At 51.5% G+C, this 16,469-nt stretch overlaps 1 protein-coding gene across 1 annotated transcript in view; it reads right to left on the bottom strand.

The window, feature by feature from the left end:
- Positions 1-16,469, bottom strand: part of MAPKAPK2 (MAPK activated protein kinase 2) — a 46,294-nt gene continuing 29,825 nt past the window's right edge. The window contains exons 2-10 of the mRNA XM_004425093.3: positions 5,423-5,562; positions 5,172-5,236; positions 4,793-4,872; positions 4,146-4,272; positions 3,450-3,525; positions 2,930-3,054; positions 2,498-2,583; positions 2,301-2,381; positions 1-1,714 (exon numbers count right to left, since the gene is read on the bottom strand). Of these exons, the coding sequence (XP_004425150.1) occupies positions 1,571-1,714; positions 2,301-2,381; positions 2,498-2,583; positions 2,930-3,054; positions 3,450-3,525; positions 4,146-4,272; positions 4,793-4,872; positions 5,172-5,236; positions 5,423-5,562 (924 nt within the window). The 3' untranslated portion in view covers positions 1-1,570. The remainder of the gene's footprint in view (positions 1,715-2,300; positions 2,382-2,497; positions 2,584-2,929; positions 3,055-3,449; positions 3,526-4,145; positions 4,273-4,792; positions 4,873-5,171; positions 5,237-5,422; positions 5,563-16,469) is intronic.

Genomic DNA, 16,469 nt, shown 5'->3' with positions numbered 1-16,469 from the left:
TTTCAACTATTAAATCTGTTTAGTAAAGACAATTTCGCTTATACAAAACAACAACAGTTTACAACAATCTGAGTGCTGGACGCACCATCAGAGGCGGGAGGCGCCGCAGGCATCGGAGCCCTTCCCCCACACCCAGAGAGGAGTACCCCCTGCCCCTGAGGGAGACGAAAGCTGAAGCGTTACTGCCGCCCCCTGGCCCAAAGGGACCAAGGCACAGAGGACATCCGCCCCTGCTGCTCCTCACTAATACTGGGGGGGCCCTCCCCAACCCACCCTCCCCTCACTGGCCTGGACACATGAAGCTGAGTTGTGTGGGGTGGGGTGAAGTGGCTGGCAGGGAGGAGGCAGAGTCGGGACATCTTTGGTGCGAAGACTCCCCCACCCACCCACAGGCCACACGATGGCGACTGCGGGAGGACCACAGAAGTGGTGCTGCCTTTGCCCACAAGGGGCAGCTGGCCGATGCCCCTAGAGCCCAGAAGAGACACTTGAAATGCAGAAGCTTTGTGTCACTTATTATAAACTGGCCAGGCTCCCAGACATGAGCTGAGAGGAGGCCTGTTGAGAAATGGCTAAAAACATAAGAACAATAAACAAGAATGGGTTAATAACCGCAGGAAGGGGAGGTAGAGAGGTTACTGTAGGTCAGCGCCTCAGTGGACTCGGACCGGCACTAAATGGGGAGTGGGGGTCCTAGGGGTGGGGGGGTCCAGTCTTCCTGATTGTTGTGCCAGTGCCTAAGTCACTCCTCTCCACCCCCTGGAACCAGCGAACAGAGGCAGGCCGTGAAGGGCCTGGCTCAGAATCTGGACGGGCTTCCCAGGCACTTTGGCAGGCCCAACACGGGCAGGGCAAGCCCAAGGAGGGAGAAGGTTCTTGAACCATAGCAGGGCCCCCTCCATCTACAGCCAACCCTGCCTGCCCCTGACCCCTCAAATGCACAGTCCCAGGTACAGATCCAAGCACACGTGCATGGGCACACGTACACACACACTCACACTCACTCCTATCCATCTGGCACACTGGTGATGTCTGAGGGCTCCAGTTGAGGAGGTGGGCGGCACCCTGGCGCCAGCCCTTCACGGCCTTGAGCTCCCGGAATGCCTCAGCCAGCGGGGACCTCAGGCTGTAGTGGGAAAACAGAGAGGGCAGATGGGACAACACAGGGACGCTCCCTTTAACAGCTTCCACAAATACCCTTTGACAAACCCCAAACCCTTGCAGTGTTCAGAGAGGAAAGGGCTTGCGGGAGAGGAGGAGAGGTGGGGGAAAGAACAATAAAAGAAGTTTCATAGAAATTCTAAGTCAAATTACTGATAAAATTGCAAAATGAGCACAGGTTCAAGAGCATCATGCTCCCTTCTCTCCACGCCCTCCCACCAGCCAGCCTCTCCCTCTCTGGGGTGGCCAGAACCAAAGGCAGAATTCAGCCTCTGATGAGGTTCCAGGCTCCATGCAGCCAAGGAGTAGGGGAGGTGGAAGTGGACAGTTCTGTGTCTCTTCATTTAAAAAACATATTCAGGTCAAGAGTTATTGCTTGTCCTCCAGCGGAGCAGGACGGCTCAGCGGCTCAGTGAGCGAGGGCCGCGGCCTCCAGGGCCCGAGCTTTCTTCCGCCTCTTCAGAAGCAGTGGGTTGGACGCGTCTTCAATCTTTTTTATCTTGATCTGCTCGTAGTCCACACGCATTGTGGCCAAGGCACTGGTCATCTCCTCCTGGGGGCAGGGCGGTGGCACCGAGAGAGATGTGAGACAAGAGCCACAAATGCGGGCAGGACGAGGGGAGGAGAGTGGAGCAGAGAGAGGAGGACAGGCTGGTCAGTGGGTCCAGGGCTGAGGGCAGCCTCGGGCCGGCCCAAAGGCACCACCGCCGCTCTCCGAGGGCCTCCAGCCACCCCACAGGAAGGCAGCAAGAGCACTGGGCCAGGAGGCAGGAGACCTGGGTTCTGGCGGCCCCAGCCAGTCACTACCTGCGTGACCTTGAACAGGTCACTCCTCCTCTCTGAGCCTCGGTTTCCTCATCTGCCATATGAGGAGGTGGCACCAGGTGGCCTTTCAGGCCCCTCTAGAGACCCAGGGAGCAGAGGGATGGTAGGAAACAGCCATGGCCGAGTTTAGACAGGAACACAGAATCCTCCGCCCACAACCTGGTCGGAAAGGGGCTCAGAGTCGCCGTTCCTGTGTAACAGACGTCCCCTGTGGGAGAGGATGCAGCAGCAAACCCTCCCGGCCAGCACCACTCACAGCTGGGCGGCCCCGTGAGCTGCCTTCCCGAGCCCTCCGTGCCAGGGGCTCCCCTCACCTTGACATCCTCCCACCGCTCCTTGTCCTCCTTCAGGACCCGGCTGGTGTGCAGTGGGGTTTGAGGGACCTTCGTGGATTGCTGAGGGGAGAGAAAAGGGGTCCAAGTGAAGCCTGGGGCTGGGCAGAGCCCTGGCTAAGCCCTTGTCCTGAGGGATAGTCCCACGGAGCCAGGTCTCTCCAGCCTGCCAGGCTTACCATGATCCAGGGGTGGTTCATGAACTCCGTGATGGTCATTCTCTGAGTGGGCTCTGTTTTCAGCAGGTTCCGGATGAGCATCTTCACTGTGGGGGTGGGGCAGGGGACAGAGACAGCTCAGGGGCTGCTCTCCTCTCCTGTTCCCTCCCACAGTATTCTGGGAGAAACCAGGTTCCAACGGGGGTCACACGGGGGCAGATTGCCTAAGGAGCTGGCCCTGAGGACCATTATGGCTATACCACTTGGTAGGCCCTACACAGCCTCATGCCCCTGAGCCTGCAGCAGGCCCTTCACACAGGCAGGACATACCCAGCAGATGTAGGCACAGTACATCTCCCACGTGAGACGGATGCCCACAGGGACACGTGCGTGCGTGCACACACACACACACACACACACACACACAGAGGCGTGCTCATGTGGGCTCATTACCTTCCTCTGATACTTCTGACCATTCCGGGTTGGGAAACTCATACTGGCCCATCCGGATGCGACTCTTCATGCCCGGAGAGATGGCAAGGCCATGGTTGGAATAGAAGGGGGGATACCCACACAGCCTGAGCCGAGAGGAAGCAGGAAGAGAGGGACAGAGCTGGTGTTATTTGGGGGCCCTGCACCAGGAACAGAGTGAGAAACAGGCTTCTTCTTGTCCAGGTCACAGAGAAATTGGGACTTGTTGATTCAGGCACCATACACAAAGTCAAGGACAGGGCCCAGGAATCCAATCTACCAAGTGTCTAAACGACACATTTTCCTGCCCAGTAGCTAGTTTGTACCCACCACTTAGCTAGGGCATTGTGAGCAGGGGATTCCCAGGGAATCCCCCATCCAGAGGGTAATGCTAACCTTTGCCTCTTCCTCTTGTCCTGGAGAAGTACAGGCCACCTCCCACCCCAGCCCAGCCCAGCCCAGCCCTGGTGGCTCCCTTCCCGTCCCTCCCCGGCACACTCACAGGATGTACATGATGACACCCAAGGACCACATGTCACAGGACTTGTCATACTTCTCTGGGCCCAGCACCTCTGGAGCTGCAAACCAAAGGACAACAGCGATAGGCCTGGCCCTCAGGACACTGAGGTCGACCAGTTTCTCTGTGGATGACGCCCCCAACCTGACCCTTCACCAGCGTGATGGGACCGTATCTAGGGGTGGGAAGGGGAAGAGCCGTCACCCAGCCCTGGCGTTAGATGGAGGAGGTCGGATGGAGGAGAGCAGAAGACCCTCCTCTTAGAGCCCCAGGCCCGAATCGTAAGATGAAACAACTCCTGAACTGCAAGAGCCTTGCAGAGCCACAGTGTCCACTTAATCCGACCATCATGTTTGGAGGATTTATTCTGCGCCAATCAGCAGAGGCTCCAGAACCAAATCTAAGCCCCGGACTCCACTGGGAATCTGACGCAGTGGTGGCTCTTAGGAAAGTGCACGTGTGCAGGAAATCCTGCCATGATCTCAGGCAGGTAATTTCCTATAATGCCGCAATCCCAGTTCAACTCTGACGAGCCCCATTTCTGGTCAGGTTGCATCAGAACCAGCCCAGAAAGGGCCAGAGGACATGACTTTCCTAGGACCTGTGCCTCTGAGACCTCCAAGAGGGGGTCTGAGAAAAGCTCAGGGGAAAGACGAGCCCCTGGGCCTCCTCTAGACTTACCCACATAGTACGGTGTATAACAAGGAGTGGTCAAAGAGTTGTGGCTGGTGGTTTCCTTGGCAAAGCCAAAATCCGTGAGTTTCAGAATGGCGTTAGGCCTTTTGGAGGTGTACAAGAGATTCTCAGGCTACAGAAAGAGAGACAGAGAAGTAACACCCTGCCGACGCTGAGAGGCTCTCAGAAATCAGAAGGGTAACGAGGCCTGCCTGCCTGCCTGCCTTCACCCATTCAACAATCACTTGTCCAGCACCTATGGTCTGCACACCATGAGGAACATCAGCTATATATGACCAGCTCCCTGCCTTCGGAGAGCTTACAGTGTGCTTGGAGACAAGAGACGAACGCAGAGAACCAGCAACAAACACCACAGGGGACATGGAAACCAAAGGTGCGACAGAGAGGTGCTGACTGAGGAGGACCACAGGGCTGAGTGTGGCCACAGAAGGCTTCACTCCTGGGTTTGGTGGTGTGCCCAGAGGGCAGGCCCTGTGGGGCAGAGAATGGCACCCTGCCCCATGCTGCCTCAGGAACCAGGTGGCAAGGATGCAGAACAACTCCAGCAACCCCTCCTAGGGTGGCCATGACCCCGCCCCTCAGCCTTCTGCAGCACCTGTGGTTGGTGGGGGGTAGTAGTAAACAGCTGGCACCTTGACATCCCGATGAGCAATGTTGATTGAGTGCAAATACTGGATGGCCTCCCCAATGCTCTTCATGATTTCTGATGCTTCTGTAGAGAAGAGAGGTAGGAGTGGGGAAGAAAGTCACAAGATGTGTCATTAGGTTTGCAAACCCGATATACCAGCTCCCACGCCATGCAGCCTAAGGCTCCCTATATCCACCACCCACCCCGGGAACCAAGAAACAAGGGACTCCCTGGCTCGGCTGAGGATGACAGCCCTGGCAGCGAGCTGGAGGAGGCAGCAGGCCTCAGCATCTTTCACAGGGAGCAAGCATTGTAGAGGGACCCCTTCAGACATCCGCTGCCCTGCCTGCCCAAGGCCCGTCTCCACAACAGACCCTTTCTACCTCTTTCTGTGAAGGCTTGGTCTCCTCGGTCCTGGATTCGGCTAAAGAGTTCTCCACCATCCAAACTGAAACAAAGCCACAGTGAGATCTGGCGAGCACGGCATCCCGCCACCCCTCTCCACTGCGCCCAGAAGAATCAAGCATTGACACTTGAAGCTTCAGTCCAGGCCCGGGCAGTCCTCAGAAGGTAGGGGTCTGAGCATGGAGCGGGGACAGGCTGGGTCAGGAACAGAACAGGCGGGGTTGCTCACCACTCCATGACGATCAGCAGGCACTTCCTCCCCGCGTACAGATTCTCATAGACATCCACAATGCGCACGATGTGAGGGCACTGCGAGGCCCGCCAGTGCAGCTCTACCTCACGGCGGGCCTTGGGGCAGTCCTGAAGCATCTACAAGGCAAACAGCCTCCTGTGTACCTGTGCTGTCTCTGCAGGGGGACCGCTGGCCACTGCCCCACGGGCCTAACCCAAGGCCCTGGCCCACGCACCCACGGACATCCCCACTGATACACCACCCGTCCCCACGACCGCTGGTCCTCCAACAGCCCCCTGGCATTTTCCCTGGCCTCTCCTCCTCCTAAATCCTGATTTAGAGCTTTGCAGCTCCCTGATCTGCTCTAAAAGAAACTCAAGATGACCTCTCATGGGGCCTTGACAGCTACACTGAGATCAGCCCTTGCCCATTCTGTCCAGCTGGGCCCTTCCCCAGCTAAGGGCATGAAGTCTATTCTAAGAAGGCAGGCAGCAGTTGGGCACTGGAAGACAAGGGGTAAAGGAGGCATGGAGAGAAAGAAAGACTGAGGAACACCAATACAACAATGAAAAGGGGCCTAGAGAGAGGAGAGACTCCAGAATCAACAAGAAAAGTTACTGCCAACATCCCTCAAACCCAGCACACCAAATCCAGAGCAACATGCTTTCTCTCTCTGAGGTTTACTTCATTCAACCAACACTTAGCCTCGGGAGTCAGCCCGACGTGTTTTGAATCCCAGTTCTTACCAGGTTTGCAACCTTGAGCAAGTTACTTAACTCACAGGCCATGCTCACGTCCCTTCCTCTTGCATGGACCAGGTGGCCAAGGGCATTAAAGGAGCCTGGATCCCTCACCAGCCTCAGGGGCTGAATCTTGACTAGTCCAAGCCAGCCTCATTAATTCCAGGCCTTTATTAGTGACTAGCTTGGGAACAAGCTGAAGACCCAACACTGGCCAAGGACTTGGTAGGAAGTCTGCTGAGAGCCCTCTTAAAGGAGCACAAGGACCCTGCATCATCTCTCCGGCATAGGGCACCATAAGGGGGACCTGCCTAGGAAGATAAACCAATGCAACCAGGAGAGGTGGCAACTACCTGGATCAAGCATCCTTCATGACCTCTTTTTAGTAAGATAATGATCCTTCCTTACTATTTAAACTGCTCTTAGTAGAATTTTTTGTTGCTCAGAGCCAAAGCATTTGATATATCCCTTTGTAAAATGGGGATAGATTTGTTGTGAGGATTAAACGAAACAATTCTGCAAAGCACCTAGCAGCGTGTGGGGCACGTGCTCCATGACAGCAATTGTCACTTTCATTACAGAATGTCTGCTAAGGGCACGGCACAGATGTCAAAATAATTAAGACACAAACCCTGACAGACTTACATCTCCATGGGGAGTCAAGATGAGCCACTACAGTACAGTTAGAGGGGCGGAGTGCACGGGGGACGGTCAGGCTGAGAGGGAAATGACAGAAGAGAAGGCGTCCAGGCAGGGAACACGGCGGGAATCGGGGCACTGACTGCCAGGGAGCGGAGCTGGAGTTGGGGGGTGGGGGGCACAACAGGCAGGGCTGAGAGACCTGCTGGAGCATGCATGACGCTCGGTAAGTAAGATCCGACGGCCAGGTGTGAGCCAGATTTCACAGAGGGCAGTGAAAGGCAAACACAGGAACTGCCAACAGTAAAACTACGTTCATTTATGCTCTGGTCCATGATGCTGGGCCTTTTCTAATTGTACAACAATTGCCATTTTACGGGACGAGGAAACAGACTCAGAGGAGCAGTGTGTGCAGGGCTGAGTTCCTGGGGAAAGGCAAAGCCAGGGCGAAATCCAGGCCTGGAGGTTTCCAAAGCCCGAGCCTTCTCCACGACACCACGCAGCGTGTAGACGAGGGTGGAGGCCGGGATTTGTCAATCTCGGACCACCAACTGCAGCCTGACTTTGCAGAGGCAATCCCCAAACTAGTGTCCAGATAATTCAGTCTCCTGGGGAGCAGACAGGAGGTGAGGGCCCCGTGGGGTGACGCTGCCACCTGGTGGCCATCTGAGGACACTGCACAGGTCCTGAGTTCTGCCACCTTCAACTTCATTCATTTGGATGGAGCAGGGAACAGGTTTAGGTGCCGGCCACTTTCATTTGCCTGTAATTCAACTCAACAAGCATGTGTTGAGCTCCTCCCACGGGCCACACATTGTGCTGGATGTCAAGAGCAAAGAGAAGAGTCCTGATCTGAAAGAACTCCGATGGGGAGGGGGAGCTGGGCACGCGGGGAGGCAGACACACAGAAAATGCTTATAACAGTGAGACAACCTGCTGAAGACTGAGAAGTTCAAAGGCTCAGGAGCAAAAGTTCTCAGAGCAGCCAAACAGGAGAGACCTCTACCACCCACTACCGGCACACAAGAACTAACGCCCAGAGAAAGGATCAAGGTTGTTAAATTTACTCAAACACAGTCAGGAGAGACTTGGGCCCAGGTCTGGAATGTGTCAATTTCTGGTTGCACAGCCTTGGAGAGGTTTACCTTTCTGAGCCTGCTGTGCATCTCTAAGCTGGGGGTATAATACCTGCCTGGCCCCCTCCGTCACAGAGCCACTGCAAGATTTAATGGAATAATACGTCTAAGAGTGCTTTGCTATCAGACAGGCACTCATCACTGTAAACCAGCAGCATACCTGCCGCAGCACAGGGGCCCTCTCCATCACCTCTGAGTTGAGGCTAAAGTGTGCTGATGTAGACAGTACAAGTCGCCAGCAACACTGTGGGCTGGATTTCTGTCTGCAGCCTGGTGACCACCACCTGGGAACCAGCTCCACGCTCTACCAAACCAGAGCTGTGCTAAGCGAGGGCACACCGAGGCCTAAACCCAAGTGCATGCCCCTCGGCCCCTCCTGAGCTCAGAGCATGCACTCCAGGTTCTGCTCTCTCTGTCTTAGACATGCTCAAGTGTGTGGCATTAGGCAAAAGAGAATGTGCAGTCAGAAAGCCTGGGTTCACATATCACCTCCAGACTTACACTCGATTCTTCACCTGGCAGAGGAGCCAGATGGTCCTAGGACAACACACCTTGCCTTGGGAATCACACACAACTCGCATCCCAGTTCTGCACTTCCTCGCTTGTGTCAGGCAAGCCAATCTACCTTTCAGAAAAGGGTTTCCTCATCTGTAACACTGGGTTCGACTTAGCAAAATAAGTCAATTGGAAAGTGTAGTAGTTTTAAATTCTGAGAGAAACACAGTAAGAATTTCCCATGAAGACTGGTAATTGACATCCAGGCACATGTTCATCAGAAATCGCTGAATGGATGTGAAAACCAGCCCAAGCAATGAAAGCAAGACCTTCAAACGAGTCAAGCTCAAGCGAGCAGGCTGGCTGACGTCATGGGGGCAGAGCCATGAAGAGCTAAAGAGGCTTTGCAGACAGCTGCGGGGTGCAGAAAGCCAGGAGAGGGGAAATCAAGAATGTGCTAATCTGGACTACAGGGCTAAGTAAAGAACAGCAGGGGAGGTGCCTGAGCTCCAAGCCAGAGAAGAGCCTGGGAAAGACAACAGGACTCCTAGGGTGCTGCCCGGGGCTACTAGCAGAGGTATGGCAGGTCCAATCAGAAGCCAAGAGGGCCGACAGGAAAGGCTCCCACCTCTCTGGCATGGACAAGGACAGTGGAGGCCAAAGGGCCAAAGGGCCTGGGACCACAGCCCTGAGGACTCGAGTGTGAAGGAAGGAGGGGCCTTGCACTGAAAAACCACAGGCCCTTAGACAAGGAACGTCTATAAGGGATTGTGAAATATTTTAAGCCCATGCTAAGCCTGGAATGGATACTGTGACTTGCCTGGGCCCCCCATAGTTTGCATCTGAAGTTCCCTTGCACCCTGGAAAAGGTTAATTGTTGCATGTGCTAGACTGCAATGTAATAGGGAAGGCCATTGACCAAGTGTGGCAGGGGCCAGGGGTCAGGCCACAGAGCCCACCGCCTGGGAGGGGACCTCTAGGGTTACAGTGGCAACGAGGGAGATGTAGGAGCTCTCCCAAAATACTGTTCCATGCCTCTGTCTTTGCCAGAAGCTGGAGGGAAAAAGAATGGTCCCCCCCTATCTCCCCGCACCAAACCTTCCATCATGGGGCCACATGAAAAGACTCAGGAGTACTCAGCATCCTTAGCCTCGCTGAGCCAGAGAAAACAAAAGAAACAGAGCCCAGGGCCTGAGGCACTGCTCACCAGCAAGGCAGACAGGAGGACAGTAGGGAAGGAACAGGGGCCCCGGGCCCCAAGGGATCGTCCCCTTCACAATCTCCACCACTTAACAGGGTGTGAACACAGGGATGTTTTTAATCCCTTTGTGACTCAGTTTCCTATCTTGTTAAATACCATGAAATGAGTTAATACATCCACAGTCTGTAAATTACTAACAACAGTGCCTGGCACACCGTAAGCACTGCATTAGTGTCTGCTATTGTTACTCTGCCCCCCCACCCCTCATGTGTCAGGGTGCCACTGGGGTGGGCAGCTGGAATCCCGTTCACACTCATCTCATTTAAGGTGTTATTAATAGCTCTAGGCACTGAGTAAGGGGGACCCAGAGCACTGGGAGAGAAGCAGGATTTGGCATCCTAGCCCTGGGCTCCCCCTCCCCCTCCCTACACCACGTAAACTGGACAGCTGGGGGCGGGGGTGCACGCGTGTGAGAGAAGGAAGCCATCCCTTCCCAAGACTGATGCACTGCCAAGAATGATGCAAAAGTCTGAGTCAGGCTGAGTGTGTTGCCGGTGGGGGGGGTGTGTTGTTAAACAAGACCTCCTCTGCACTGGCAGCAGGAGGTCAAGGAGAAGGCCATGTGTCATGCACCAACCCCCAACCTGTGGACCAGGCCTGCTCACTCCCCACCCTCTCCCCTCCCTGGCCACATGGAGGGGGGCAGATCTGGGTGCTTCACGGGGTGGAAACAAAAGAGGAAGACTGCTGCCAGGAGTCCCAGCAACCTCCTCAGCACAGAGCCAGCCAGCAGCAGGCAGCCAGGACCCGGGGAGCCCCTGCTCCTGAGAGCACTCATGTTAAATGGGTGCTAAGTACTTCCCACACGGAACCCTCACACCTGCCCCGGGAGGAAGCATCCTATTTTATAAATGAGAAAACTCAGGCTCAGAGAACCCAAGCCATTAGTTCAAGGTCTTTCAGCCAGCTGTCTGTGGCAGGGCTGGAATTTGAACCCCATCCTCTTTCTCTCAAAGCCTCTTTTCTACCACCCCATCGTAAGGCAAAGGGTACAAAATCTGCCCAAGACTGTCCATGACATCAACAGCCAAAAATGGGGGCTGAAATGTACATCTGCCTTCAAGTACAAACCCCTTGATCTTGAAATTCCTCTTTTAGAATTTTACCCTAAGGTACTAGCCCTAGTGGAGCTTTAAGGAGATATATATCCCATCATCATTTACCTTAACTGGAAACGGCTAACACACTGAATGTCCAGCAATAAGCAACAGAGACTGCTTCTTTTACAAGTGCATTTATCTATACAATCTATAATTATTAAAATCATGTTTCAGAAGTTCCCATATTCAATGGGAAATGGATTCCTAAGTGCCCATTATATTCTCATGGGTGTCACCGTCAGTGGTGGCACTGTTTTTTTCTTTTGCAGCACACATCCCAATCTTAGATACTTTCTGATAAATAAATTTAAAGAAACTGATAGTAAATGAAAAAGCAAGTTACAAAGCCTTATGTACAGTACAGTTCTATATGTATATTTATTTATATCTGTGTGTGTATGTATATAACAGGAAGGCCATTCATATTCAGTCAAATGTTAATAGTAATTATTACATCTGAGAGATAGGATTATAGGCAACAATTTTCTTTATTATATCTTTACTTTCTAGGTGATTTACAATTAATGTATATACTTTTTAAAGAGGCAAAGAAGCTTAGCTCTCCAAATGTTAATGGGAGGCTGTCATCCACATGCCCAGGCCCTGCAGCCAGGGAGCAGAGCCTTGGGGCTGCCGGGCAGCTCTGCCAGGGGGCTCTACCAGGCGGCTCAGACACCCCAAGTCCCTGGACCAGGGGCTGCCCTCTTGGAGTTTTGAACAGGAAAGCAGCTCACGCCCAGGGGTGCCTACACCTCTCTCCCTAAGAAAGGGAGAAGATAAAGAGAAGTGTAGTGAAACCTGTTCACTCATTCTCTGTCCTGCTCCCGCTCCCTGGGCCTGACCCAGCCCTCCTCAGCTCCCCAGCTCCCCAGCTCCACGGAGGGTATCTGTGTCTGGCTCAAAGATCTTTGGACCTCTCCTTTCAGACTGAACCTGGGGACCTGGGCCCCCCACAGCCCTATACTAGCGAAAAAGAAAGGTGTGAGGAGCTCATGAGGCTGCAGGACCAGGACCCATGGGCCTTACGTCATTTCTTTTTTCTTTTTTTTTTTTTTTTTGAGGAAGATGGGCCCTGAGCTAACATCTGCCAATCCTCTTTTTTTTTTTTTTTTTTTTGCTGAGGAAGACTGGCCCTGGGCTAACATCCATGCCCATCTTCCTCCACTTTATATGGGACGCCGCCACAGCATGGCTTGCCAAACAGTGCGTTGGTGCGCGCCCAGGATACGAACCAGCGAACCCTGGGCCGCGCAGCGGAGCACACGCACTTAACCACTTGCGCCACCGGGCCGGCCCCTACATCATTTCTTATCTCCGCGCAGTCCCTCCAAAGCCCCCATCCCTGGATCTGAGCCAGGGAGGGAAAGAGGGAGGAGACACAGCCCTGAACCTCACCCGCCCAGACTGCCCAACTCAGCAGAAGCCTGGAGCGCCCAGTATATGCCACACGCTGGTTTGGAGGGTGCTGGCACACAGCAGACAACACGACAAATAATGCTGTGCCCCACGGAACTCACATTTTAATGCAGGAGGTACACAATAAACAAGTTTTCTTTTTAATTTTTAATTACACATTGTGGTTTGTGCTGCAAAGGAAATGAATAGGGTGCTGCTACAAAAGCAGCAACGGTGGTGAGGGAGACTCGCTCACCCCCAAATTACAGGGAGCTGCTTAAGGCTGGAGAGATGTGTCACATTTCTCCTTTCATCTAGCCCAGCTCGGGAACATAAGAGATGACAAGTAGATAAGTCTTGGTTGAAATGATGATTTTCCTCTACATCTATGGGGGAAAAAAAGAGTATATCCTCCTTCTAGAAGCTCTGCAAAGCTCAGTGAGGAGAAACTGATGCTCCTCCCCTCAAAAATTAACCTAAACACAAAGCTCACAGCAGATTTTAAAAATCTTAGAAGGTAGTCAAAATAAAAGATATACAGAAGTACATCATCGGGGTCCCTCATGTTGGCGCACACATTCCTAAACATTTGGTTGGGGGGTAAATGCGCTTCTCTATTTGTTACTGACCTCCATTAATGTGCTGGGAAAAAATCCTCACCCAAAACAAAGCTAAAACTTACGATGGGGCATCCAGTACCAAAAGCCTTAAAACAACTATGCCACACTGCCCAGAAGATGAGCGTGACCTCCCCATGGTCCCACTCTCGCTCTCCAGGACCTTCCCAGAGCAGCCACCAAGGACAGATGGTCCACAAAAAGCAAGAGGCTTAAATGTCACACTGTAAATGACAGATTTTTTTACAATATTTGCAACACATGATGGATAAAAGGCTAACTTAAGTCTGGCAAATCAACTGTAAAAGATTAACAGCCCAATACAAAAATGGCCAAAGAATAAGAATAGGCAGTTCAAAGAAAAAGAAACACAGATGCCAAATGAAAGACGCTTGCTGCAACTCATTAAAAGAGAAATGTTTACAAAAACAATGATGATAATTTCACCAGAATGGCAAAACTTTTTTTAACGTTTGACCAAAAACAAAACAAAATAAAACTCCTAGGTTTACTGCAAAGATTTGGGGGAAAGGCACTCTCTCATACACTCAGTAGGGACAGAAACTAGTATATTTTGGGAGGAATTTGGCCATATCTATCAAAATTGTAAATGTTCAAACCTTGGACCCACTAATCACCCAGCGAGAAAATCACCCTGCAAATACATTTTAAGGACAAAACAACTGGTAAGAACCTCAATGTGGACCACTAAGGAGCTGCTCAGAGAAACGGCAGCACACCCACACAGCAGAGCACTGCACAGCCTCGTGAAGGGACAAGGGGGACTGCACCGCCGCTGCGGGAGAAGTGGGTGTTAACAGACGGGGAAGCAGACAAGGAATAGGCTGATACTCTGGCTTTCTCATCAAGGTTCTGATTCTTGTTAACGACACTGCATTGCATTGCTTAAGTAACTTTTAAAGTATATTCACAAAGACAAGAAGCAAAACATTGATTAGTGGTGAACTATAAATGGTGGTAATATAGGTAACATTTTCTTCTTCTGTGTATTTTTTTACTTTCCAAAAATAAAAAGTACTGTATAGGATGTAAAATACAATGCCAGTTGGGTGGTGGTGGTGGTGGTGTTTTGTTTTTTAAGGCAGAGGGGAGAAGATATAAGGATTTGTGGATGCTTAAAATTTTCTGAAGGTATTTACCCAAAAAAAATGTTAACAGTGTTGACCACTAGGGACTAGAAACTAGAGAGAAGCTTGTATTTTTCCTTTTTTTTTTCTTTTCTTTTTCCTTTTCATTTTATATCTTTCTGTATTGTTTGGATCTTTACCATCTGCATGTATTTCTTTTTAAAAATTAAATTGATGGGTTTAGATTTTGAGGTGCAGTCTGCCTCAGGTCTTATGATCCCTGGCCTGAGACACTAATACGTTATCCATGCCCCAAAAGCAAGCTGACCTTCCTGTTAGAGCGGGAGGTGAGTGGAGACAGGGGATCCCCCTGCGGCCGCAGGAGGAAGAAGGGCCTGGTGTAACTAAGTGTGAGGGTAACCCAGCTGATGTAAAGGCCTGGCATCTTCCTGGAGAATACAACCGACACATGGCAAGGAACAGGCCCCAAATCAGCACTGCTAACCACTTCTGACTTACATGGAAAAAAGCGCTGCACACAGCAGGCTGTCAACCACTCTGGAGTCTTGGGTAGGAAACTGAAAGACTAAGGGACACAGATATTTGTTTCTTCCAGTAGAGGATTATGACTTCGAAAGAGAAAGAGGAATATTCACATATACCGCATCAGCCATGTGTCAGGTGCACTTTATATATAGGAAATATGCTACATTTAAGCCTCCTAACAGCCATCTGGAATAGAGGCAATTGCTGACTCCATTTACAGGTGTGGCAACCAAGGCCCGGAGAAGTAACTTGCCCAAGGCCAGGTGGCTAGAAAATGATAGAGCCAAGATTCAGACCCAATTCAGACTCTAACCTACAGGTTCCTTTTTTTTTCCCACTACAAATGAGGCTTTGGCAAACCAACCCCGAGCTGCTGATATTAGTTTACTGTTGCCCTGTCTCCTTCCTCCTAAACGGCTCCCTCTCCTGCTCTGTTCACAGCTCTGCCCATTTTTCTCTGCATCCACCATGCCCAACAGAGAGCTGAGTGCAGAAGAGCTGCAGCACAGACTTAGTGATTAAATAGGCAGATTGTATATTACAGCAACTCCACAGGCCGTGGGCTACAGCAAGATCCAAGGCATCTTCCCTGGGACACAGGCAGACAGCGGTACAAGGAAACACACTAAACTCTCCAAGTTGGCTTTAAGCTAAAATTTGAGTGACAGGAAGAAAAAGGCCACGTTCTTTGTAGTATCTAGGTATGACTTTAAAAAATCCACAGAGATGGACAAATTATCAAGAGAAATGAAGATGGAAAGAGGTCAGGAACACTGCTTCTGGCCTGTGCAGCCTCCGTCAATTGACCCTGTACAGCTGACAAAGCACATTCAAACCATCAACTGGAAGCGACAAATGCAATCTTACCCTCATCATCCCAATTCAGTGGAATGAGATTCACAGCATGTACACCTTAATCAACAGATCTAAGGGAGGTGGAGGGAGCTGAGAGAAAGTGGAGGAAGAGAAGGGTCCTACAAACGAAGAGGGCAGTGTACACACACACACACACACACACACACACACACTCTACCCCTGACAATTCCTCACAGACAGACACACACACACACACACACTCCACCCCTGACAATTCCTCACACCTAAGACTGGAGAACAGCCGGGTGAGGAGAGAAGGAAAAAGGAAGCAGAAGTAATTATTGTGGTAACACATGGAAGAATACCCCGTCAGAGGCAGAAGAGATGAACCACTCTTTCCTACACAGTTAGCACAAATGGCCCAGACACAAGACAGAGCTCCAGCCACCAAACGTGAACTCGAGGACATCTGAGAGGGAGATGAAGTCTTTCTCTGCTAAGAGCAGGGCACCTGATAAACCCTTGTCTTACCTTACTAAAGAGTTCACCTCTCACACAGCCGAAGATGCAAGAAAGGGAACTGCTACCCTGACCTCAATTGTGACCAGGAAGCAAAGTCTAGTGAATTACGTTAAAAAGAAAAAAAACCTTAGTTAGCAAAAACAATAATAACAACAAGAATACCACATTGGGAGGAAGTAACCTTGTCATTCATTTCAGAGTTCAAAGGAGGAAGAAAAAACCTGGGGACAAAAACAGTTGTTTAGCCTAGACTTCCAGAAAACCAATATTTAGACGTTGGGACAAAGGAGCATATGAGCAGGGATCCCAAAAGGCAATCCATTTTGAAAGATAGGGCCTGGTCTCCAACAAGTGGATTCTGATCATCTAAAACACAATAATCCCCAAAAAAGAAACCAAGAGGAGGGAGCCACAGATGGTAAAGCCACAGATGATAAGGCCACAGCACAGGGAGCTCTCTGATGAGCTCAGACAGGAAAGGATGTGTCCAAAGACACGAACCACTGCCCATACCAAAAGAGAGGGGTGTGGGCTCATAAAGCAGAGTGAGCAGGGCTGGTGAGAATCCAAGAACTACTAGAAGCATGTCTTGAGCCTCTATGCAAAGCTGTAAGACGAACCAGGGAGGAAGTGGCCCCACAAGGGGACAGAGGCGCTAATCTACAAAAGTGACAGAGAGTGGGGGAACG

Source organism: Ceratotherium simum, chromosome 2, assembly GCF_057802395.1.
Source record: "Ceratotherium simum simum isolate JZ-2026a chromosome 2, ASM5780239v1, whole genome shotgun sequence".
Lineage (NCBI taxonomy): Eukaryota > Metazoa > Chordata > Mammalia > Perissodactyla > Rhinocerotidae > Ceratotherium > Ceratotherium simum.
Note: the sequence above shows the minus strand (reverse complement) of the source record. Positions and strands in the feature narration are given on the sequence as shown.